Source organism: Hyaena hyaena, unplaced genomic scaffold (assembly GCF_003009895.1).
Source record: "Hyaena hyaena isolate Hyena2069 unplaced genomic scaffold, ASM300989v1 scaffold_161, whole genome shotgun sequence".
NCBI lineage: Eukaryota > Metazoa > Chordata > Mammalia > Carnivora > Hyaenidae > Hyaena > Hyaena hyaena.
Genome location: NW_024080792.1, coordinates 996,420 through 1,020,328, shown reverse-complemented (window position 1 = coordinate 1,020,328; position 23,909 = coordinate 996,420). Strand labels below are relative to the sequence as shown.

Below are 23,909 nucleotides of genomic sequence, written 5' to 3'. Positions count from 1 at the left end.
CCCACGAACCGCGAGATCATGACCTAAGCGAAAGTCGGATGCTTAACCAACTAAGCCACCCAGGCGCCCCTGTTGCATTTGCTTTTAGTATTGTATACAAAAAAACAAAAACGGAAAAACATTACCAAGACCCCAGTAAAGGAGCTCTATTCCTTTGTTTTCTTTTAGGATTTTCATGGTTTCAGGTTTTACATTTAACTCTTTAGTCCATTTTGAGTTAAATTTTCTGAGAGGTGGCCCTTACATATGAGACTATCTAATTATCCCAGCATCCCTTATTAAAGAAATTGTGTTTTCTCCATTGAGTATTTTTGGCTCCTTTGTCAGATATTAGTTGACTTTACATTCTTGGGTTTATTTCTGGGCTCTGGAACTGTTCCATTCATCTTTGTGTTTTCATGGCCATACCATACTGTTTTTGAAGACTATAGTATAGCTTGAAATTGGGAAGTGTGATGCTTCATGCTTTTGTTATTAGGATTTTTTGCGGTTCCACTTAAATTTTAGGCATATTTTTTCTACTTCTGTAAAAAAGAAATGCCATTGGAATCTTGATAGGGTGGTCTAAGCTATGAACATGGGAAACCTTTCCATTTATGTGTTTTCTTTGATCTCCTCAATTTTATTTATCAGTGCCTTGTAGTTTTCGGAGTACAGAGATTTGACCTCCATAGTAAAATTTATACTTAAGTATTGTTTTTGCTGCTATTGTAAATGGCATTTTAAAATTTCTCTTTCAGAAAATTCATTGTTAATGTATAGAAACACTACTGGTTTTTCTATGTTAATTTTGTACCCTGTAACTAAAGTCCTTGATTAGATCTAACAGGTTTTTGGTTGAGTCTTTAGGATTTTCTGTACATAACACCGTATTCTCTACAAATAAAGACCATTTTACTTCATTGCAGTTCTGATATCTTTTCTTTTTTCTTGCCAAATTGTTCGAGTTAGTTCTTCTAATATTATCTTCAATAGTAGTACCGAGGGTAGGTGCCCCTGTGTTATTCCTGATCTTAGAGGAAAAGTTTTTAATATTTCACCACTGAGTATGATGTCAGCTATGGGCTTATTATGTTGAGATAAATATGTTCCTTATTCCTTCTGGGAAATGCATTTTTAAAACTCTTAGAACTGCCCCACAAGTACTCATGGCAGAACTCTATTTCTGAGTCAGGTTTTTTTATACATAATCTACAAGGGAATTCTTTAAATCCTTTGCCTCTAGCAGACATGATGTTACCTGAATCGTACATAACCTCATATATACAAGTGTTTCTTTTAAGAGTTTGAGGATAACTGCATTTTCTTATTATACTTTGTTGTTGTTGTATGAAATCACAAAGGGAGTTTAGCCTGTTGTTGGCTGATTCCCAGTGACCAAGAAAAGGGAGGGAAGAGGTTTTGGTCTTTTGAGAGGGATTTACTCACAGAAGATGGATCAGCTTGGAGAGGATGTTAGGGTCCAAAAATCTTTTAATCATTCTTTGTATTTGCATTAAAGTTGAGACTAGTTCTATGAATTCCATTGTTCGGGATGGAGTTGTTTTACTCCTCTGGGTAGGGTAAGCTGAAAGGAGGCACACATTGCAGTTTGAGGTAGTAGTCATAAATATCTTAAGTTCAGCAATAGTAGGAAACTATGAAAGATATGTTATCAGATAGTATCTGCTTTATTATTAAATGATTGGTTAGGTCATCTCAGATTTTAAGACTGATCAGGACAATGAAAGTAGGTAAGAGGAATGTCCCCAGCAGAAGAAACACAAGCCAAATGCATGACTGGGAAAATGTAACATGTTCAGTAAACATTGAACAAACTGATTTGTATAGATAATGGAATTATCCAAGAGCTTGAAAAGATAGATTGGTACAGAATTTGTGAGGACCTTAATTTACTAGGCTGCGGTGTTTGGTTATCATTTTCTCTATTCATATTGATTTATTTAGCCCCTCCTCTCCTTTTTCCTTACCTCCCTCCCTCCCTCTGAGATTGGAGCTTGATCAAGGATAGTGAGAATTCTATGAAGTAGAATTCTAGAAATAGAAACCACATTGAAGAGTGGATGATCAAGAACAGATTAAGTTTTTTTAAAAAAATTTATTTTTTAATTTACATCCAAGTTAGCATATAGTGCAATAATGATTTCGGAAGTAGATTCCAACAACTCATCCCCTATGTAGAACACCCAGTGCTCATCCAAACAAGTGTCTTCCTTAATGCCCCTTGCCCATTTAGCCCATCCTCCACACACAACCCCTCCAGAAACTCTCAGTTCTCTGTATTTAAGAGTCTCTGATGTTTTGTCCCCTCCTTGTTTTTATATTTTTGCTTCCCTTATGTCCATCTTTTTTGTATCTTAAATTCCACATGAGTGAAGTCATCGGTTTGTCTTTCTCTGACTTTATGCTTAACATAATACCATCTAGTTCCATCCATGTCGTTGCAAATGGCAAGATTTCACTCTTTTTGATTGCTGAGTAATACTTCATTGTGTGTATATATATTCCACATCTTCTTTATTCATCCATTGATGGACATTTGTACTCTTTCCGTACTTTGGCTATTGTTGATAGCGCTGCAGTAAACGTTAGGGTGCATGTGCCCCTTTAAAACAGCCCAAGAACAGGTTTGGTTTTAGTTTGAGGATGTTATACCCACAAAGTCCTAAAAGAAAAGACCTTGCCTTCAGCTTGAGAGCTGGAATTCAGGGGAAAGGCCAGTAGTTATGTACTAACTAATGATACTGTTTTGAGAAGTAACTGGAGATACTCTGATGGCTAGAATAGCCAAGAATGTGTGTGTGTGTGTGTGTGTGTGTGTGTGTGTGTGTGTGTGTGTGTGTGTAGGCATGAGGGGGTGGGGAGGCAGCACAGAAAACAGCAGAAATAGAAGGTAGAGTTAGGTGCTACCTTTATGATAAATTTGTGGTTCAAGTAACAATAGAAAATTAACACTATTTATGCAGTAAATTAACACCTAAAGCTTTTTCGATCAGTGATTTTAGATCCTGTTGCAAAATCCATGTACATTGGTATTGGCATGGAAACACTGGGCTACTAGAAATTTCATAGTAAAGTGTTGGAGTGTTCTTTTGGAATCAGTGTTAAGTTTGCATCACTTACTTCTCGTGATGTATTATCTATAAATCCAGTAATTTATAGATAACATAAATATAAAATGATTTATATAAATATAAAAGTGATTTGTAGATAATATAAAGTAATATAAAGACAAACCTATAAATCAGTGATTTATAGGTAATATAAATACAGTAGAGCAGCATGTGGATTAATCTGAGGGAAAACACTAAATTTATATAACAAGTCCTAGCCTTCTTTTATTTTTGATACTAGAGGATAAAGATGAATATTACAAGAAAATGACAGAATATAATTTGTTTGAAAAGAGGGATGGAGTCGGGGAGAAAACTAATTTCTTCAGTGGGAGAAAAGAGGACCTAATTGAGTAGGGTTGGCACGCACAAAGGCATCATTATGGGAAAACAGCTATTAATTCCCCCTTTTAGTGATTGACAGTGTTAATACATTTATCCTGGTTCTGGAAAATAGATTAATGGGAGAGGGTAATGATGCTAAACAGTGCTGTGAAAAGCGCTTTTTATAAGCGTGCTTTTTTTTTTTTTTTTTTAAAAGATCTGAGCAGATTTAATGAATTCAAATATTTGATACTTACAGTCTTTAAAGCATTGGAAGAATGATATCACAAGTCGTAAAATGAAGGTGTTAGGTGGAACCTGGTAAAGTTGTGTTTTGCTGCATACAATGTTCATAAACTGTCCTAGAATTGGGCACCGCACAGGCTTTGGGTCCTCCTGAGGCCTTTCTGCAAAAGGAGATTTGCTGATCCCGGAGATCTCTTTTCAGAGCTGTTTCCAAGGACTTAAGTGGAATGTGACAAGGACGGCCTAGCGTTAGAGACTCAGAAGTCAAGACCAGTAGACTGCTGCATCAGGGTAGCATTTTCTCCTCCAAGTCCACCTTTATACTACTTCCATTTTCACAAATCCAGCCTGACACTACTAATCAACCAGGAAACACCTCTCTTTTGTTGCTGAATCCTTACAGCACCTAATCAATCAGTAGCTTTCTTGTGGCAACGATATTCTGTTCTGTGTACTGTTCTTACTGTTTTTTGAGATAAAGTGTGAACTGCTGGAAGGCCCTTATGTTTGTAGCTGCTGCAGAGCCTTCATGGTGGTTGCCTTACGGTAGGTGTGAGAAAGGGTCAACAGAGTTGGGAAAGGAACCGTGGGCCACTGCCAGCACTCCTGAGAGTCTGCGTCTTAGCGTCCCTTCGCAAAGATTTCACAGATCTCTGTGAGGTAAGGTTGACGATATGTAGGTCTGAGGTGACCATTTTCTGTGGTTTTTATTGTAAAAGCCATATAGCCTCTTGTAGAAGAAACGGATAGGGGCTTCAAGAACGAAGATTTCCTTACAGCATTGTTCTTTACCTCCTTTGAGTTAGGTATAACTTTGAGAAAGGTATAAGATTGAAGCCATTCCCCAAGGGGGAAAAATGCATAACTCTACAAAATTTTGCACACAACTTGAGTGATTCAGACTCCCAGAGGTACAGGTTAAGAATTTCTTAGCCTAGGGAATTTTAAATATGGAAACTGTAATCCCTGTGTAAAAAACAGGAGGCAAATAAAAATTCACTTTCTGTGTTAAACATTTGTCAAGCTAGTGAAATATTTTCCTCATTGAAGTGGTCGTCTGATTTTTGAATATGGTAGTTAATGGTTTTGAAGTGGTTATTGAAATTGATAGTTTTCAACTGATTGTTGAAAATGCTTTATATAATGGATATTAGAGGCATTGCAGGGAATAAAGATACATTTGGGCACCTGTTATGGTCAGGGTTGATTGACCCTTTTTAAAAGACCTGGAAAATCTTCTGTGCCAGAGGATTCTGAATGTGGAAACAGTAATTTCTGTGTAATAAACAGGAGGGAAATAAAAGTTCAATTCCTGTACTAAATATTTGCCATTCCAGAAAGATATCTTGATAATTGAAGTAGTAACTAATTTTGAACTGGTAATTGAAATTGATAATTTTCAACTGACAATTGAAAATGCTCTGTAATGGATACGAGGGGCATTGCAGAGAATAAAGATACATTTGGGCATCTGTTATGGTCAGGGTTGAATGACTCTCTTTAAAAGACTGGGAAAGTATTCTGTGCCAGGAAAGGGCATCTGTGAGTTAAGTCATCTATTGTCACAAAGTGTTGAAATCAAGAATTTAAAAGAATATGAAGTTTAAAGATGGTGTCTTTGTGGGGTGCAGCCTGCCATGATCTCCAGAGTCCACATATCCTCATTTAATCTCCTACCTCAGGCCAGGCAGTAGAGAATAGGCATTTCCCAGAATTTTATTTTTTTTTCTTTTATTATTTTAATATTCCTTTGTTTATTTTGAGAGAGAGAGAGAGAAAGAGAAACTATGAATCCCAAGCAGGCTCTGTGCTTTCTGGACAGAGCCCAAAGTGGGGCTCAATCTCAAGAACTGTGAGATCATGACCTGAGCCTAAATCAGGAGTTGGGTGCTCAGCCAACTGAGCCACCCAGGTGCCCTGGTGTTTGTTACCCAGCATTTTATCTTTTTTTTTTTTTTTTTAATGTTTAATTTTGAGAGAGAGAGGGGAGAGACTGCTAGCGGAGAAGGGACAGAAGGAAAGGGGAGACATAGGATCAGAAGCAGGCTTCAGGCTCTGAACTGTCAGCCCAGAGCCCAACGCAGGGTTCAAACCCATGAACTGAGAGATCATGACCTGAACCGAAGTGGGACACTTAACCTACTGAACCCAGGTGCCTTTGTTACCTTGCATTTAAAAAAGTGTTTTTTAAATGTTTATTTTTGAGAGAGAGAGACAGAGCATAAGGAGGGGAGGGGCAGAGAGAGAGAGGGAGACACAGAATCTGAAGCAGGTTCCAGGCTCTGAGCTGTCAGCACAGAGCCCGATGCGGGGCTTGAACCCACGAACCGTGAGATCATGACCTGAGCCGAAGTCGGACCCTTAACTGACTGAGCCCTGGAATCGTTTTGTTTTTGTTTTTTTTTTTTTTGGAAAGTAACTCCAGATCTGTCTTTCTAATGAATAAACAACAGACTTCCTATGTCCCTCTAACCTGCTCTTAGTTCTGGAGACAGAGTGATCTTTCCAAAATCCTGTTTAAAACCTCTCAGTGAATCCTCACTGCTGTAGAAGCCAACTCCAGACTCCCTAATGTGGCTGTGAAGAGTGATTTATGACGTAGCTGCTCTCTCTCCAGCTTCATCTGCCATGTACATCTCCCGGCCCGCCCCCTGTCCCCATCCATTACCACCAAGAGTATTAATCTCCCCTCCAAACTTTTGGTGCCCTTTTACTGGACCTCTTCCCCTTTTCTTGATTCCTTACAGTTGTCTTGATACCACCATCCTGTTGACCTGGATTGCCCCTACTCTTCTTTTTCAGGCTGTTTTTTTTTTTCTTTTTTCTTTCTTTCTTTTTTAAGGCTGTTTCAAAGTATGTAATCTGGCCCAGTTGTAGTTCTTCAGCAAATAGAATACACCATATATTTCCTAGGCATTTAATGTTGTACTCCATACCAATCCAATCTGCAGGTAGACCTTTACTATAGTACAGTTGTGTTATGTGGTCCAGGTTTCTTAATGACAGAAGTAGGAAAGGGGAAGGAATTAAAGTTGAGAAACATCTGTAGCCCACCCGGTGCATCCCACACTACATGGCTCACAGGACCTCCTCGGTTTAGCAGTTTTTATAATGAACTAATAAAGGAAATTGATTATGAATAATTGAGAAGGGAATCATGAGGGGAAAAGTTAAAAGAAATTGTATAAGAAAAAGATTATTTTACTGGATAAGTGAAAGTAATTTTCTGTGTAAATATCTTTAAAAATGATGACCACATGCTTTTCTTTCAGTCAAATTTAGTACAAGAGAATGGAAATTCTAATGTGTCAGTCTAAAGAATGGAAGGATTTCTTGGCAGTATGAGTGTGTTGATAACTAGAATGAGGAGAATATGAAGACTTAAAAGGGTAGGAAGTTATATCAGTCAATCAAATGGTACTTTTATAGGTTAGCCCTAATACACAAACTTGTTATAAAAATAACAAAGAAGTAGAACATTACTCTGTATTCCACCATCCAGAAATGCACTCTGGAAATTTGAAAGAACAAAACAAGAGACTTAATCTATCCGGAACTACTTAGGACTGAGCTTCAAGAAGATACAATAGAAGAATGGACCGAATAAGCCGAATGACAACGTAACACAACTTCAAGGAAACAGGAACTTACTGGACAGGTTGGGCAAAGAATGATCATAATTAGATTTTTGGTAAACTGAGCTATGACCCTCAATTGAAGAACACTTTTTTTTTTAACAACTAACTTTTTTGTAAGTCTTTGCTTTAGTCTGTAGGTCACTGACGTTAAGTAACCACATTTGTGAAATTTCTGTCTTAAAGCTGGATAATGCAGATGAGCAAGCCGCCCAGATTAGACGGGAACTTGATGGTCGTTTGCAGTTGGCAGAGAAGATGGCAAAGGTAAATGGTTAACATTGACATGGAGCACCACACTTCTTTGTACATAGGTTTCTGTGAGCCGAAAAAGTTTTGTATAGATAAATGCAGCTTAATTTTATAATTTTTTTCTCTATGTGCATACTTCTTAAGCCCAAGTATCTGAATACATATTGTCTAAATGGAATACAGTCTCTATTTTGCAGATCCTTCCTTACAGGTAGGACATATTTAAATTCAGTAACTTTGGTAGATTATTCTAAAAGCAACAGCTGATTTTCTCAAACTGACAGATTTAGAAGAATTTTAATATTGGACTAAACATAATCAGGTAGTAAAATACTGTCCCTGTGAAATATGTGAAGTCACATATTCTAAAGTATCCAACTCAGTGATTGGCATATAGTGGAGTCAACTAATCTTTGAATGGATGAAAGATACAGCTTGAAATTTTTTGTAAAAAGTCTCTCAGATCATGTATTCAATATAATGTTTTATTTTGTGCAGTCACTGTGTTTCTCTGTAATGTAAATAAGTTTCAAACAAAAACCATGAATTTCTTCTTAAGACTTTTTGGAGATCATGGAACTTTATTATCTGCCTCATTCTTTAATAAATTGATGGATTAATTTATTAGTGGTAAGAGAAAATTTAGTCTTTATCAGTAGACTTGAGGTTATAGGGCTGTTGATCTGAGAATGATTTTTTTCCATCTTTTCCCCCTCTGCTAAGCAAAACTTTGAATATTTGGTGGTAGACTCTTCCTTTCCCTCTCTGTCTTTCTGAAGAATCCTCCTTATTGAGGGCCTTTTCTTCATTTCTTTAAAATTTAGGTATATCCTACAGTAAAGTATACAGATATGTAGTTGACAGCTCAGTGAACATATGTGTGCATACACTCTGTGTGAGCACCTTGCAAATCAAGATAGTGAACTCTTCCAGCACTTGAACATCTATCCTCTGCTGATTTTAACAATTTAAATGTCTTTGTTTTTGCAAAGAAAAATATATTTATGAATAATGTATAAGCTTTAAGAATGCTAATACTGTGTTTATCTTAAAGTCTATTAAACTAAAAAGTAGGGAGGTTGTTGAGAAATTGGAGATAAATAGAAAAGTAGAGAAAATTGAGAGAAACTTGGGTAGCAGAGAGGGAGAGTAAGTGGTGAGAAGCAAGTCAGAGATAGCTGAGGAAGTATCTCCAGATGAATGAAAACATAGGATGGTGCGAATTGGGAGCTGAAGAGTTTCGTCCACACAAAGGGCAGTGGTTAAAGGACAGCATGCCATGTTCCTGTCATCTGGGTATCTGAAGAGGCACTACATCATTCCAGAGATTAAAATGTCAGATTCATAGCATGGAAGTCCAGTAAAGCAAAGCTGTTGGAAACTTTAGAGAAGAAAACACTTTCCCCAAAACCCTCAGCTGAATTGGAAACTGACTGGAATGACCTTTGCTCTTCTAGATGACCCAAAGCCAGGAGAGAATCCAGAGAGATCTTGCAGACCCTGTGGGTCAGGACTCTGGGCCTGTGAACTGCTCTTGTAGATGGCCTAGGTGTATGTGGGTCATACCTGAGACTGTGCACATTGTCACAAATTGGATTTGCTTTTGCAAGAGCTTGGCCCAAGATAGGATGCTTTAGAATAAAGTTTAAATGAAATTCTTGAGAGGAATGAAACAGGAGAGCCTTGGGTGTTTTCTCACGTCCAGGCGTGGGGAGGAGAGGGTGGGCTTATAACCTCTGGACTTGAGAAGGGTCAGTGATGCACCTACAGAGAGTTCTCTTTGATGGCACCCCGGTGATCTCATCACAAACATTGACATATTAAAGTGTGGAGAAGGACAGTGCACCTGGGAGGCTCAGTTGGTTAAGCAAACACCTGATTCTTGTTTTCAGCTCAGGTCAAGATCTCATGGTTCCTGAGATCAGCTCCATATCAGGCTCCAGCCTGGAGCCTCCGGCTTGGAGCCTGCTTGGGATTCTCACTCTCCCTCCCCCACTCCCACTGTATGTCTGTGTCTGTCTGTCTGTCTCTCAAAACAAAAAAATATTAAAAAATAAAGTGTGGAGAAGAAAATGAAGCCAGTGGTATTGGAAAGGGGAAAAATGCCACTAAAAATAAAATGCCTTTTGGTGAATAAATTGACCTAGCAGATAGAACATGTTTTATTGCTTTCTACTTTAATTTCACCAATGGTAAGCCATCTTCATAAAATATTCATAATACTAATTATAATTACTGACCTTGTTGCACTGTATCTCTATAATAATCCTGTGAACCTACAAGAGCAGATGATATAATGAATCTATTTTATAGACCAGGAGATTGAGATCGAGGGAAGATTATTGACCTCAAGATTACACAACAACATGCAGGGGAGGCTGGCCTCAACCCCTGGTCTTTTGACTCCAGAACCTAGTTTGCTCTCTTGGGCCCAGCTGACTCTTCAATCTGAAAAATCCAGAAATGTGATCCCTTAGTTAATCATTTGTCACCAGTAACCCCTCCTACCACACTTCATAATACAATATAATAACAAGCCCCCGGGCAATCTCTTTGAAGGGATAGAAATACTTAATACTTTAGCCAAGGTATAATATGGAAGTAGTAGGAAAGGTGTGGACTGACCCAGAAAAACCTGTAGGCAAATCCATGATTGCTGTTTCCTAGATACAGAACATTAGGTGAGTTTATTTAACTTTTTGGAGCCTGAAGTTTTCCATCCAGAGATGCAATGAATAAATGTTTATTGAACACCTGCTAAAATAGCTGTGCAATGTTGTAGGTGCTTGGAATACATCCAGACAAATGTGTAGTTGTCTTGGAATAAAACCAGACATAAGTATTTCTGCCCTCCCCTGATGGAGCTTGCATTTGGGAGACCCTCACAATAAGCAGTAAGCGTTCCATGTAACTGAATTATATTGGTGATCATTTGCTATTTAGAAAAGAACGACAAGGTGGAGTCAGGAGTGTGGAGGCGGGGAGGGAGCTTAACATCTCCAGTTAAGTGGTCAGCTTTGGCCAGTTCTGGGCAGAACTGTCTTTTTTGGTTATACCAAACAAACTTGGAACCATCTCTGACTCCCTTCTCTTTCTCGTGCTTTATGACATATTTATTAGAAAACCCATTTGCATCTGTCTTCAAAGTATTGCTAGAATCTGACAGCTGTCTCCATCTTCCACCTACTAGTCTGGTCCAGGCTTCCTCTAGTGAAGGTTAGGAGCACTTAAAAAGTGACTAAATTTGAATACTGAGAATTTTTTTTATGGAGCAAACACTTTCACATATATCGTGTGTTAGTGCTGCTAATGAGCGAGTAAATTAGAACTTTTAAACCATGGTTCATAAGAGTAACTCACAGTTAAATTAGAGAATAACCCATTTCTGACTCCTCTCTAATTTAACAGATCAAGGTTAACATGTATAGTTGCCTGAAGTACCCTTGATTTTGTTTCCAAGAAAGAGGTAAGTAACATAAGCAGGCTAAATATAGTTGATGAAATACCATTAATAAGCCTCAGAGCATGAAAGCAGAATTATCTGTCTTTTCTCCCAGAGAGGAAAAAAAAATCGAGTATAGTCCATTTCTTGAAAAGTTGGAAAATGCTGATAAAACTGTCACTTTCGGTGATTCCTGCCAGTCTCCTCCTTAAAAAGTGATAGTGAATGAAGTAAGTGTTTTTAACTAAAGCTAAATAAGAGTAGGGTTTTTTCATGCTAATGCTAAGGTTTCCATAAAATATCAGCTTAAATATTTGACTAAAAATCATTGGTGCATGCAGACTTTCAGAGAAGATAAATTTTTTTTTGCTTTGCTAAAATAAATTTTTAAAGCCAAAATTATGACTCCTACAAATATAAAATGAACACAGTAAACATTTCATTGAAAGCATAATGCATGTGCCAGCTAGTTATATGCTAAAACTATCCTCAAGAACATATTAAAACTAGGTGCTTTTAGCCAAGGTTAAAATGAGATTCATGGATTAGATCTGAAAGTGATTAATTTCCAACAAAGTTTTAAACTATAACCGTTAGTTTATCTTATTCACTAGACACACATTATTTGCATCTTTTCCAGACAAAATTCTGTAAGGTAATGTGTAATTTCACTGAGACTTAAAAAAAAATTTGTTTAATGTTTATTCATTTTTGAGAGACAGAGTGTAAGTGGGGGAGTGCGAGCAGAGAGCAATGGAAACCTAGAATCTGAAGCAGCCTCCAGGCTCTGAGCTGTCAGCACAGAGCCTGATGTGGGACTCAAATTCACGAACTGAGAGATCATGCCAACCAGGTGCCCCTGAGACTTTCCATCAATAAACAGTAAATTGAACTAAGTATATTTCCTCAGATGAGCCTTGGATGCCTTTTACCCATACAGGACATTAAAAGGACCTTCCCTCCTCACCCCTTTACCTTATTTCTAAGTTTTGGTTACTTTTCATAACAGTTTTCAAAGTCAGTGCACAAATCTATAAATCTATTTTTACGGCTTATTTTGCTTGTAGTTTTCTTTTTCTTTTACATACATTGAGAAACCATTCCAAAACATTCCCCCCCCCTCCCAAAGGAAACCAGGGTATTCTGTAACTGAATGGCTATGTGTTTTCCTGGAATTGCAAACTGACTGTTGTGGGATGTTGCTTCCGACTCTAGAGGGATGTTGAAAGGGTACTTAAAAATCTTCCTTACAAAAGTTACTTCTGAATGTGGATATTTAATTACCATGTGATAAATATGCAGTTTTAATATTGATTATATGTAAATTGTGTTAAAAGAAGTATGTGAAGGTTCTATTGGGGGGAGATGAGAAACAGGTGGCTCGGGACACTGGGACTGATTTGTGAAGTGGTGCCAGGTGTTGCTTTCCATCTCCTGAACAAACTAGGGCACGTGAGTCACAGGTGAGGTGCTGGTTGACCAGAGCACTCTGGCTGTGTTCCAGGTATCCCAGAGACGAGAGTTTCATAGGTTAGGCTCTGATGCCCAGGGAAACTGTAAGAAAGGCACTGCTTTTCTGGAGCATTAAACAGCTGTTTGAAAGGTGGCTACTTTAGGCTTTCATTCCCAGCCTCTTTTGTATAGTAGTCAACATGGTACGTCATACTTGAGATCATTATAAACTCTATCTCTAAGGGAAGAGCTAATGCCAAATTGTCAAAGGTTAAAAAAGAACCAGTAGTAGGGGGCGCCTGGGTGGCTCAGTCGGTTAAGAGTCTGACTTTGGCTCAGGTCATGATCACACAGTTCGTGGGTTTGAGCCCCGCATCAAGCTCTGTGCTGACTGCTAGCTCAGAGCCTGGAGACTGCTTCAGATTCTGTATCTCCCTTTCTCTCTGATCCTCTCCTGCTCACACTCTCTCTCTCTCAGAAATAAATAAAACATTAGGGGCGCCTGGGTGGCTTCGTTGGTTAAGCGTCCGATTTTCGCTTAGGTCATGATCTCACGGTTCGTGGGTTCGAGCCCCGCGTCGGGCTCTGTGCTGACTGCCAGCTCAGAGCCTGAAGCCTGTTTCAGAGTCTGTATCTCCCTCTCTCTCTCTGACCCTCCTCTGCTCACACTGTCTCTCTCTCTCCCAGAAATAAATAAAACAGTAAAAAAAAAAAAAAAAGAACCAGTAGTGAGAGGAAGCCTCATTTTGCTGTTTGTAGGGATATGAATGGGCATAATCTTTTGTAAGGGCAATTTGACAGTACCTGTCAATATCTTTTTAAATACCAGCATTTAGGATGTCCTTTTTGTGGGGTGAAAGAAACCAACATCTGATTACAGGGATTGAATTGCAGAGATCAACTGCAGGATCGAATGGCAATGCTCATGTGATCAGAAAGAAAATGATTCTTCTAAGTTGATACTATTCTTTTATATATGTACGGCTCTATTCATAAGTTGGCATTTTTGCTTTAAACTTAAAATTTTCTAAACCTTTCCTAAAAAACCAAATTTATCGTTGTAAGAGATTGGTCACATTTGTGTGATATGAAAATTCTAGAAATATCTTGATACTTAATTTAATTTAAATGCTGATTTTATAAAAAAGGATGTGCTCTTAATATTACACATCTGTGGTAATAGAGATATTTAAAATGTTTGTTTCCTAACAGGCAAGGCATTGAAAACTGTATTGTATACTGAATATTTTTCTTACCAACCAATTACTCCAAGCATTTCAAAGTTAACTGTGGCTAATTAATATTGATCTAGACACTAAGTTTTCTTTCATGTAAGTTTTCAGATTTTCTTTAAGCAAAACCTTATCAAAAAGAAAGTTAATATGAAAATGCTATTCATTTTGTATCATGATGATCCTAAACAAGGGATATAAGGTAGACATCATCAAAAGTGCTAAAGCCTGACAATTTTAAAAGCTGGAGACTAAAGTTTTGGGTAGATGCATTTATATTGAGTATCACAGTTTCTAAGAGAGTCAAATATATACACCGTGTTATCGTTTATGATAAAATTGAAATATATCTTTTGTAACATTCTCATTTTAAAATTATTTTCAAGGAAAGAAACTTCCCCAAATTTATAGCAAAAGAAATGGAGAGTATGTATATAGAAGAGTTGCGATCTTCAGTGAACTTGCTAATGGCCAATTTGGAAAGTCTTCCAGTTTCGAAAGGTGGTCCAGAATTTAAATTACAAAAATTAAAACGTTCGCAGAATTCTGCCTTTTTGGACATAGGAGATGAGAATGAGATTCAGCTGTCAAAATCTGATGTCGTCCTGTCATTCACCTTAGAGGTAAGTGGCTTTATCCCATGCTCACCTCTGACAGCCTAAATGGGGCTGCAAAATAATTTCTGCTGACCTTCAAGGTAACTTTCTGAATTTAAAGCAGTGTAATATATTTTGATGAAGTTACATTATTCATTTGCTAGACAATCAGGTTGTGAATGCAAATTAATGCAAATTGCTCTTTAAACATAATGGCAGTTTTAGGATTAAATAATAAAATACTAAGTTTTGAGGCAGGTCTTTTTGTGCCAACTAGGCTGGTGTAAGTTTATTGATAAAGTTGAACACCAAAGCACTCTTTAAACACAAAATTTGATGCTCTGTAATTTGGTAATTGCTTTCAGGCTTTGGGTTAGCTGTGTTTTTAATCTACCTCACTTGTGTTTTTCTGAAATCAAGTCACACCATCCAGCTTTGAAACACAATATTGGGTGAATATAGATGATAAGTAGAGAATTCTTCCTTTCCAGGATGTCCATTTTCATTATAGATAATATTTTAAGGAACAGAAGCAGATGTCATGCATTTAAAATTGTGTTTCCCGGGGAGCACCTGGGTGGCTATCAGTTTAAGTGTCTGACTCTTGATTTGGCTCAGGTCATGATCTCTTGGTTCCTGGGTCAAGCCCTGTGTTGGGCTCTGCACTGATAATGCAGAGCCTGCTTGGAATTTTCTCCTTCACTTTCTGCCCCTTCCCTGCCCACAAACTCCACCCTCTCTCGTGAGTGTGCACGTGTGCTCTTTCTCTCTCTCTCAAAAATAAACTTTAAAAAAGATAAATAATACTGTGTTTCCTGAGATTTCAGAGTTTCATCCCTTCTATACAGTTCACTGGAAACTAGATACTGATACAGACTTATTACCACAACCACTTGCTGATGTTTTTCATCATTACATTTTTTCATTGCTAATCTGTGTATTTGAGCTAATCCATGTGATATGTTTATGCATTTATACATAACACACATGTATAACATCAAGCTTAAATTTATAGCTCTCTCGAAAATTAAAAATCCTAACTCCTTCCTTGCACTGTTAAATTGTCTGTTTGCTGGTACCCAGTACTGCTCTTTGACTCTGTGGATTGATAGAGAAAAGTACATGGAGTCTTAGGAAGTACCATTTTAAATTTCCCTGTTGGTACTTCTTACTCTTGGCTTGCTGAGTTTGTGGCCGAAAAAGCAAATGTGTGCTTTTGTTCTTGACTCCACTTATTCAACTCTAAGATAAATTTAGGCTTGAGGATAAGCTAACTGCCTCTCTTTTTCTAGACTTCAGGGCTAATGATTTCTGTGTAGGTTAACAGATTAAATGTACTATCAGAATCAAAATAGGTTTTCTTTTGACTCAAGCCTCAGTTCTGGGGTTCCCTAACGATTTTGCCATCATTGTGTTTCTTCTCAGTCTTTTGGCATTACTGGGTTTCTTCTCCATCTCTTCAATATCTTAAAGAGATATTTAATGGGAAACTATGCAGTATCTTACATGCAGAATTTTCTTAGCATAACTGTTTCCATTTTCCTACTGACCAAGATATAATGTGCCGAGTTTGGGTTTTTTTTTTTTTTTCCATACAACTTTGTATGAAACAAAATGAGTTACTTCATTGCAATATAACTTGTAAAGCAAATTATTTTTGCCATGTATAAATCTACCATTATATAAAGGTGCAGAGCTGGAAACCGTTCAAAACACCTTTTCTTTTCTCTATTCTTTAAAAAATTTTGAACAGTTGTAAATAATTGGCTCTTATGAACTTTTTTCCCTTTTAAAAACAAAATTATGTTTGTGAGTTAGTGTCGGTGTGAAACCACGCACTGTTCTCTGCTCCATTGCCCGTGTCATAAGCAGGGCTGCTCAGTTAATAATGAAAGGGTTTTAGGGGGAGAATAGGAGTTAAAACTTCATTTTGTGTGTTCTGAGAAGCTTGCATACTTACACAATTATTTTGATGTTCTCTATTGCTGTGGGTATATAAGGCAGGTATTTTCCATCCATGGCATAATACAGATCTTTCTCGTGATGTCCCCAGTATTATAAATAGGAAATGTGTGTCCAACAACAAAATGAGATCACATTCAGTGCAGACTACATCCGCAGTATGCATCTGTAGACCTCTAGGTCCCTCTCTGTCCCCAGGGCCTCTGACCTCAGCCTTGCTAAACTCCATAATTACCCCTGCCCCATTATCCAAGCTTTGCTTCTCAACCTAAGAAAATCCTGAACGGCAAGCAGTTAATTGAATTTAAGGGTCTCACATTTCATCAGTCAAGCTTAGAATTGGTCTAGTGGGAAAAGTTTTTTCTAGGAACTGAAGTCTGGGTTTCAGGGATAAGTGCAGACTTGAAAAACTCACATTTTATCAGCCTCTTTAAAATTGCTACTGACTGCTCTTTTCTCCCACTCTTCCTATCCTGTTTTCAAGAGGATTTTTTGCCACAGCTCTTACCTCCTACTATATAATTCAGTTATTATACTTACTATTCATTAACTGACGTATTCTACTACAATGAAAGCTATGGGGAGTTGAGGTCTTTGTTTTGTTTACTGCGGTATCACACTGACGTAAAACACTGCCTGCTATACAGTTAACTTGATAAATATTGATTGAATTGGGGACTTTGATGGTTCAAAAAGCAGCAGTTAGCCACATGTGATTACTTTTAGCTCTCTCCATTCATGAAGCCTTCAGAGAGAATACTAGAGCAAGAGACCAGCTAACCCACAAAACTATAAGCCATACAATGGGATTTTAAAATTAAATGTCCAAGTAAGGGGAGGACAATAGATGTTCATCTATGAAGTTGAGTCTGCCTGTTGGAAGACGAGAAATGGTGGTCACTGGCATGAGAACAGTTGATTTTCCCTGGTTTTAGGCTTGCAGACCCCGCGCCGCCTTTCTCTGGAGTATATGGTCCCCAGATACTGCTCAGCTTTGTTTTCTCCAATCTGCCCAGGCCCAAGTGCCACAGGACTCGGTGGACAATGCATTATTCGGAAGTATGCTACCAAGTTTTATATTTTGTTCATGCCTCCCTTCTTTTTGCTTCTAGAATAACTCCATATATTTTATCTTTATTATATCAGTCACAGATTGGGGAAGAGAAGACGGAATTTAGAGTAGTTTGTGCAGTTGCATTATCAAATTTTGTAGGGAATTGGTCGAAACAGGTATCTAAAATTAGGTTAGTTGATGGTCCATGGGATTCTGGACTGTATCATTAATGATTGAGACTAGCTGTGTGTGGGTTTTTTTTTTTTATTCCTTTTGGAAATCAGATCTATAGAATTGTGTTGTTTTATTTATACGTATAGATTCCAAACAGAAGTTCCTTCTTTTGAAAGTGGCAGTTCTGCAGAATAAAACCTTCCTGGCACAGATGGGAGTATTGTTTTGCAGAGCAGAAAATGGTTTCCCGAGTTGTATGCTTCAGGAGGTCCTGTTTACAGTAGCTTGTAGTAGAGGTGATAGAAATAGCGTTAAGCAGATGCCTCCTTTCTTCTCTTTTGCACTTTGACTATTAAACATACTGTAGAAAGAGATGCAGTGCAAATAAGCATATTCCCAAATAGGAACCAAAACATTTCTAGTTTATCATGTGTACATGATTCTGTTGCTTCACATATTTTAATTAACCTTCCAAAAATTTTATTAAGAAGTCATTGGGGTCAGGGCACCTGGGTGGCTCAGTCGGTTAAGCATCTGACTTGTGGTTTTAGCTCAGTCATGATCTCACAGTTAGTGAGAATGAACCCCACATTGGGCTCTATTCTGACAGAGAGGAGCCTGCTTGGAATTTTCTCTTTGCCTATGTCTCTGGTCTCTTTTGTGCATGCTCGGTCTCTCTCACACTTAAAAAAATGTTTTAAATGACCAAAAAAAAAAAGTCGTTAGGATCATGGTGGTAAGTCCGTGTGGAGTTGGCTTTTGATTGGTATGGTTACATATCTCTTGTTCTCAGCTTCTGCTTAGTTCTAATGAGTTTCAAAATGACTAACAACAAAGTTGATTCGTTAGGAACATATACCTTCTTTTGTTTACTTTCCATCAATGAGATGAAGTGCTATACTTTAACTTCCTTGAATGTATTGGAGCAACGGTGAAAGATATTTCTGTTATCTTTAGTTCTTAGTCTGTTTTCAATTAAGTCCTTATTTTTATTCGTGCCTTGGTATGTGTTTCATTGCAATAAAATGACAGAAGTCTTGATTGAGGAAGGAAAATGGTTCAGAGTTTGACCTTTTTAGTGATTAGTTTCCTATTTTTTCATGAAAAATATTTGGCATCTGTATTTATGAACATAATCCTTCTGTTGTGCTGGAGAGTGAAAGGAAAAATAGGGTTTGTTTTTTTTAAGACCTTTTGCCTCCAGATTCATATCACAACTCAATGAAAAGGGTAATGACTTTAATAATGCATTAAATGATCAATGCATGATTTTAGTGGATATTTTGGTAGCTACATGGCATGAATGCTATTAATCTTGTTTGTACAAATACAACATGAGATCAATAAAGACATGAATGTGCATATTATAAAATGCCATTGAATATATTTTATGAGATTTGAGAACTGAGGAAACGTTAGGATACAAGTTTTGGTTGAAAAAAACTATAGCAAATAATATATTTTATGGGTACACCCAGTGGAAACATTAGGTTACAATGTTTTAAGATCAATAGCCTTTTATATAAATATAAAAAGATCACTTGAAAAAAATTGTTTCTCCTTTTTCCAGGAGTTACAGATGCATAAAATAATATCAGCTTCTACCTTTTTCCAGTGTACTGCCTCAAATTAGCACATATTTTTAATGGTTGGAAAAGTCATTTTTTCCTTGTCAAGTTAGTAGGAAGATCTTAACTGGCAAGTTAAAGTTTCCAATTGCATCATATATACATTTGCTGTGATGAATATTCTTTTATAAATATTTTTAGGCATCTGAACTAAGTGAATATAGAAAGTTCTGATGTCCCCTACTGATTGAATTGGTATGATGATGATGTGCACCCCTCAGGTAGCATTTCACTTCACGTGGAACTCGCCTCCTTCTCATTTTAGCACCTTCACTGATTTTTCATTGTCATCCTGCTTTACCTGCTGCAAACTTGCCACCATTTTTTTAAGGATCTCAGTTTGTACCTCACTTATTCATTCACTAGGGCTTATATCTAGACATTTTACCTTACTTTAATAGCTGGCAGGAGAGATTTCGTCAATGTTAGACTTCTTCAGAAGGTTATTTATTATACCTTCCATGAATGCAGGTGGGTTATAAGGAAGATAAAGTACCATCATTACCAGATAATTTGTTTAATTGGGCATTCTAATTGTAGTCGATGCTGCTATCTCTGTGTATTGCTAAATGCCACCAACCTGATGTATCATTTATTTATTTATTTTTTACTTTTTAGATTGTCATCATGGAAGTTCAAGGTTTGAAGTCTGTTGCTCCCAATCGAATTGTTTATTGTACAATGGAAGTGGAAGGAGGAGAAAAACTACAGACAGACCAGGCTGAAGCCTCAAGGCCACAGTAAGCCACTTGGGGAAAAAAAAAAATTCTCCCCTTCCAAAGAAACCTGGTGTATTTATTTGCAGCATTGTGTGGTTTTATACTCAAACTGTTATTTGGCTAGGCTTGTCCGAACTGTGCTAGAATTATCGTATGCCTTTCTAGACAAGGATGCCGTAATTAGAACTGTAGCAGAATCCCTGTGTAGTACAAATGGAAAATCTAACATGCAAATGAGAAGCTAATTATTAGGCAATTAAATGTTGGTAAGTCATTTAAAAGGAAAACGTGTTATCAAGTGTTATTTAAAAGGTAGTGCTTGATCCTATTTCAGTTTCTAGAATGGTAACTTAATAGGTTTTCGATTTCCATATATTCTAACACTGATTATGTTGAGGTGGATACAATTTTGCATACTGTATTAGAACATTTAGAGAATAGCCTTGAGTTAGAGAACTAGTTAATGACAACCACATGGTAATCAGAGAAGCTAAAGCTGTTCTTTGCTGGCAATTTTATGTTTCAAATTCTGGGAATGAGTTTAATTAAGTTTGGAAGATGTTCTTTTTAACTAGCTGAAACTTGGGAAACATTACAGTCTCTGCAAGAAATAACCAGGCTAGTCTGAGGAATTTGAGTGAAAATTGCCCGGCTGTCATTTGTACACTGCCTGTGGAAGAGAATTTTTTTTCCCCTTCCTCAGGATTTAGGGTTTTTGTCTCATCACAGCATGATGATGGGCCTAATCATACAGGAAACATTGGTTCAGATCCTGGCTAGGTATGGTTAGATAGTGGTGAGTAAAACCTTTCATTTACTGTAGGCAGGCAGGCAGTTTTAGGTGGGGACACAAATTGAAGTGTAACAGGACAGATGTGCACAGAGTAGATGGAGAAAGAAGCAATTTGCAACTTCTCACCCTTCCTTATAAAAAGCCATACAAGTCTGCCCCTGACCAGCCCCTCATTACCTTTGGGACCTTGCCTTGACCCTCTGTTCCCCTGGTCAGTTACTAGACTTCATGCAGTTCCTTAAACATCTCTGTCTGTTACCATTGAACTTGCTTTTTCCCCTCTGCCTGCCTACTTTCTTGCCTTTGTACGGCTGGATCCTTGATATTAAGATTCTGAACATAAACCTCACTTGCTGAGCAAATCTTTTGGATAACCCAATATGAAGCAGATATTTTCTGGCTCATTTTAATTTTTAGACTAATGTGTTTCTCATCTGTTCGCTTTGTAGTGTTTTCCCTTGAGAAAGGGGCAGATATCTTGTCCTATTTGATCTTCTAATAGCCAGGAGGCTGTCAGAACTTACTAGTTCAGTTGTTTGCACTTATTTTTTATGACTGAGTCATAGTAAATATTTAAGGGTGTAGTATTTACTCCTGCAGGCAAACAGAGTTGAGTTACATTATGACAATGAGGTAAAAATAATGAGGATAAACAACTCTTTTAAGAGATTCTCTAAACCTAAAAGAAGGCTGTGGAGATAGAAGGAAATCTATAGGGGCCAGTTTTGGCCAGGCATATGGAGTCAAGGGAGAGGCTTGGTTTTTGTTTTAAAGGACAGCTGTGTTAGTGTATTCACAGAATTGTGCGACCATCAGCGCTTTTAGAACATGCTCATCACGTCAAGAAGAAACCCTGTACCTCTTTCCTGTCAGTCTTAGTTCCCCCCGTCCTGAGCAACTACTACGTCACTTTCTGTCTCTGTAGATTGGCCGATTCCGGGCATTTCATATAAATAGAATCCTATGTGCTCTTTCATGACTGGCTTCTTTCCTTTAACATAATGTTTTCAAGGTTCTCCCATCTTGCAGCATGGATCAGAACTTCATTCCTTTTAATGGCTGAATATTAGTCTAGAGAGAATGTGTGTATACACATTTTGTTTCACCATTCATCTAGATTTTTGATGCTAGGGTTTCCACCTTTTGGCAATTATGAATAATGCTATAACTAAAGTTGTACAAATCTCTGTTTGAGTGCCTGTTTTCAAAGGTTTTAGGTATATATATATATATGATGTTGATTTCATATGTTGATTAGCTATTTGTAGATTTTCTTTAGAGGAATGTCTATACACATCTTTTGCTCCCTGCCCCCCTTTTTTTCTGAGTTATTTTTCTTTTTGGTTGTAAGAGCTATTTTCATATTCTAGATGCTAAATCCTTATATATATGATTGGAAATGTTTTCTCCTATTATGTGTTTTGTACTTTTATTTCCTTGTTATTGCCTTTTGCTGTTGCTCAATTTATTTTTTTGTTGTTGCTTGTTGGTGCTGTTGATGTCCTATCCAAGAATCTGGTGCCCAGTCATAGTCGCAGAGACTTATCCCCATGTTTTTCTCCCAAGACTTCCATAGTTTTTCCTTTTACATTTAGGTCATTGATGCATTTTAAGTTGAGTTTTGTTCACAATACGATAAAAGGGTTCAACTTCTCATTTCATTTCGCAATTCAGTTGTCCAGTTCTTCTGTTGAAGAAACTATTCCTTTTCGATTGTGTTCTTGTTACTCTTGAAAATCACCTTACCATAGATATATACATGGGTTTATTTCTGGGACCTCATTTGTATTTCATTGATGTACTTCTGCTAGTACCACATTATTTTGATTACCATTGCCTTGTATAAAGTGTGTTTTTATTTTGTTTTGCTTTGTATGATGTTTTAAATCACAAGTGGTAGTCTTCCAGTGACATTATTTTCTGAGATTATCTTGGCTATTCTGAATTTCCATTCACCTTTAGGGTGAATTTGTCATTTTTTGCAAAGATTTTGCTAATATCTCCAGGTGAGATTCTGATAGAGATTGTGTGGAATCTGGTCCATTTGGAGATTATTGCAGTCTTAACAGTGTTGAGTCTTCGTATTCATGAACATGTAATGTCTTCCTAGTTATTTAGGTCTTTTGTTTCTTTTAATAATAGTTTATTGTTTCCAAAGTGTAAGTTTTGCACTTCTTTGGTTAAATTTATTCCTAGTAACTTATTATTTTTGGTGCTATTATAAATGAAATTATTTGGGGATTGTTATATATAAAAATATAAAATATATATAAATATATAAAATATAAAAATAACTGATTTTTTATATGCTCTATGCTACACCGTTGCTGAACTTTATTCTAATGGGGTTTTTTTTGGATTTATTGTATTTCTCCTTATATGAAATGTCATTTGCAAATAATGATAATTGTATTTCTACCTGATCTGGATGGCATTTATTTATTTGATTGATTGCCTAATTGCCATGTCTCCTTCAGTGCAATATTGGATAGAATTGGCAGGAGTAGACCTCCTTGCATTCTTCCTGATTTTGGTAGGAAAGCATCTATCTTTCACCATCAAGTATAATGCTAGCTCTGGAGTTTTTGTAGATGTCTATTACCAATTTGTGGTAGTTCCTTTCTGTTTATAGGTTGTTAAATGTTTTCATTGTTAAAAGGTTTTGGATTTTGTCAAATGCTTTCTCTCCATCTGTTCAGATGATTATAAGGGTTTTTTTTTTTTTATATAATCTGGTGTATTACATGTTTTAAATATTCAGGTGTCAAACCAACTTTGCATTCTTGGCATAATTTGCACTTGCTCATGATGTATAATTCTTTTTATTTGTTACTGAATTCAGTCCTCCAGTAGTTTAAGAACTTCTGCATCTATGTAAGAGTGGTCAATTAATATCTTTTTTTGTTAATTCTTTATCTGATTTTATATTGGCCTCATAGAGTTTGAAAGTGGTCTCTCATTTTATTTCTTTTTATTTTTGTTGGAATTTTTGGAAGAGTATGAAGAATTGGTATTAATTCTTTAAATGTTTGGTAGAAACAAGTGAAGCTGTCTGGGGCTGGACTTTTCTTTATGGGTAATTATCTATTAGCAATTCAGTCTTTTTATTATAGATCTACTCGGATTCTCTGCTTCTTGTCACTTTTGGTATTTGGGATCTTTCCAGTAATTTGTCCATTTCATTCAAGTTATCTCATTTACTGGCATACAGTTATTTATATTTTTCATTTATAATGTTTTTTATTTCCATAAGGTATTCCCTCTTTCATTTCTGATTCTAGTGGTTT

General features: G+C 36.9%; 1 protein-coding gene across 15 annotated transcripts in view; it reads left to right on the top strand.

Moving 5' to 3' along the window:
- The window catches only part of CADPS2 (calcium dependent secretion activator 2), a 535,389-nt gene that overhangs the window by 202,194 nt on the left and 309,286 nt on the right, over positions 1–23,909 (top strand). For all 15 annotated transcript variants that reach the window (XM_039239670.1, XM_039239667.1, XM_039239669.1 and 12 more), the window contains exons 4-6: positions 7,505–7,585; positions 14,083–14,319; positions 19,729–19,850. In XM_039239670.1, coding sequence (XP_039095601.1) covers positions 7,505–7,585; positions 14,083–14,319; positions 19,729–19,850 — 440 coding nt within the window. The remainder of the gene's footprint in view (positions 1–7,504; positions 7,586–14,082; positions 14,320–19,728; positions 19,851–23,909) is intronic.